General features: G+C 50.2%; 1 protein-coding gene across 1 annotated transcript in view; it reads left to right on the forward strand.

The window, feature by feature from the left end:
* The first annotated feature begins 881 nt into the window (after nucleotides 1–881).
* The window catches only part of LOC109376695 (class I histocompatibility antigen, Gogo-B*0102 alpha chain-like), a 25,886-nt gene continuing 24,856 nt past the window's right edge, over nucleotides 882–1,911 (forward strand). The window contains exons 1-2 of the mRNA XM_019632777.1: nucleotides 882–971; nucleotides 1,514–1,766. Of these exons, the coding sequence (XP_019488322.1) occupies nucleotides 1,694–1,766 (73 nt within the window). The 5' untranslated portion in view covers nucleotides 882–971; nucleotides 1,514–1,693. The remainder of the gene's footprint in view (nucleotides 972–1,513; nucleotides 1,767–1,911) is intronic.

Below are 1,911 nucleotides of genomic sequence, written 5' to 3' on the forward strand. Positions count from 1 at the left end.
AGTGTTTGGGAAATGTGGCAATGTCGTTTATATAAGCATACCGCACTATAAGTCCACTGGAGACCCAAAGGGGTTTGCCTTCGTGGAATTTGAAACAAAAGAACAAGCAGCAAAAGCTATTGAGGTAGGTCCAGAACCTAAAAGAAAAAGCAAAGAAAATTAGCAAGTGTTCTAAATGGCAACAAAATTTGTGCTGATTTCATTTCAGTTTCTCAACAACCCACCCGAAGAAGCACCAAGAAAACCTGGTGTCTTTCCTAAAACGGTTAAAAATAAGCCCATTCCTGCCCTTAGAGTAGCTGGTGAGTAATTTCATGTTGATGTTTATTAGGGAAAGTATATTTTCAATAGATGTAGCTGAAGGAAAAAAAACCCTAATGGCAGCCTTGTTACAGAAGAGAAGAAAAGGAAGAAGAAGAAGAAAGTGCGAGTGAAGAAGGAAGACGGTCTCCAGACGGGAGGGCCGAACGTGGACACGGGCAAGGAGAGCGGCGGCTGCACGGGGAAGCGGCCCAGGACCGCGTCTGAGGGCTCCGAGGGAGAAGCCGCGGAACCCCAGAAGCCACCCTCGAAAAAGAAAAAGAAACGGGAAAGAGCTGAAGTCAGCAGCTCACCTTCAGTCAGAACCGGGAAGAGGAAGCGAAGTAGGTCTGAAGACGCAGAGTGCCTCACCCCCAGGACAAAAGTCAAGAAAACGGCTCAGAAAGAGAACCTTAAAAAAGCCCCGGAAGCATGCAAGGAATACAAAGGTGCTTATATAAAGGGGAGGTGAGGGCTAGGTCGGTAAGCTTTCCCTTTGCTTAACCCTGGTCTTTATTTCTTGAAGACTTAGAAGTCTCCACTGAAGAGGAGAAGGACGCTGGGGACATAAAAGATGGGTCCCTGTTGAAAGCGAAAAGGAAGCACAAGAAGAAGCACAAGGAGAGGCACCGGATGGGGGAGGAGGTCATCCCGCTGCGCGTGCTGTCCAAGTAGGTCCGGGCGGGGGTTCGGGGCGCAGCCGGAGCTCCTGGTTTATACCTACCGTAAAAGCTAGGTTGCTATGTTCTAATTCTACCTTTAATTCTTAGTGTTTTTAAGTTCTGCTCCTGGTGCCCATCAACCCTGGACACCAGCTGTTCCCCATCCATGCACTCTCCTCTTGATGTAAGAAATGGCACTTGGAGGGAGTCCTTCTTGACATTGAGAGACAAAAGGCTGAAGACTGGAAAACCTGAGACCTGAAGACCTGACTATTGATTAATGATGCTTTTAGAAAAAAGATCTTGATCAAAAGGGGGGAATGATAAAAGTGAACTGGCACTTTAAGAAAAATGACCCCAGAAACTGAGAGGTCTATAGATGGAGCTGGGATTCCTGTTAGGGTTTAGTCCTGACTTCCTGTTTAAACTTTACGGGGGTGGGGAAATAATAGGGGCCATCTAGGGAGAGGGGTGGAACGCTGCAGGAGGCCAGCTGGCTGGAGGTGCGCGTCCTCACACTGCTGCGGTGGTTTTGCTTTATCCTTTTCCAGAATAAACCCTGTTTTGGCGGAGTGCCTGGAAAATTATTTAGTCTAGTCGGCATGTGACACCAGTTATCACTCCCATTGGCTGTCCAGTTTCTACAGAAGCCAATCAGCATCACCGGCATTTCCTATTATCAAGTCTCTACTGACTTGTGAGGGGACTCAGATTGTGCCCGGAGCCGGAGGATGCGGGTCAAGTTGCCAGGAACCCTCCTCTTGCTGCTCTCGGGGGCCCTGGCTCTGACTGGGACCCTGGCGGGTGAGTGCGGGGTCGGAGGGAACAGTCTTTGCGAAGGGGTTGGGGGGAGGGAAGCGAGGGTACCTCCGGGTGGGGATGCAGGACCCCAGGGAAGATCTGTCTCCACCAGTCCGGCCCAAGCCCCAGAACCTCCCCGCCCCCCACC

This window comes from Hipposideros armiger, unplaced genomic scaffold (assembly GCF_001890085.2).
Source record: "Hipposideros armiger isolate ML-2016 unplaced genomic scaffold, ASM189008v1 scaffold_1173, whole genome shotgun sequence".
Taxonomy (NCBI): Eukaryota; Metazoa; Chordata; class Mammalia; order Chiroptera; family Hipposideridae; genus Hipposideros; species Hipposideros armiger.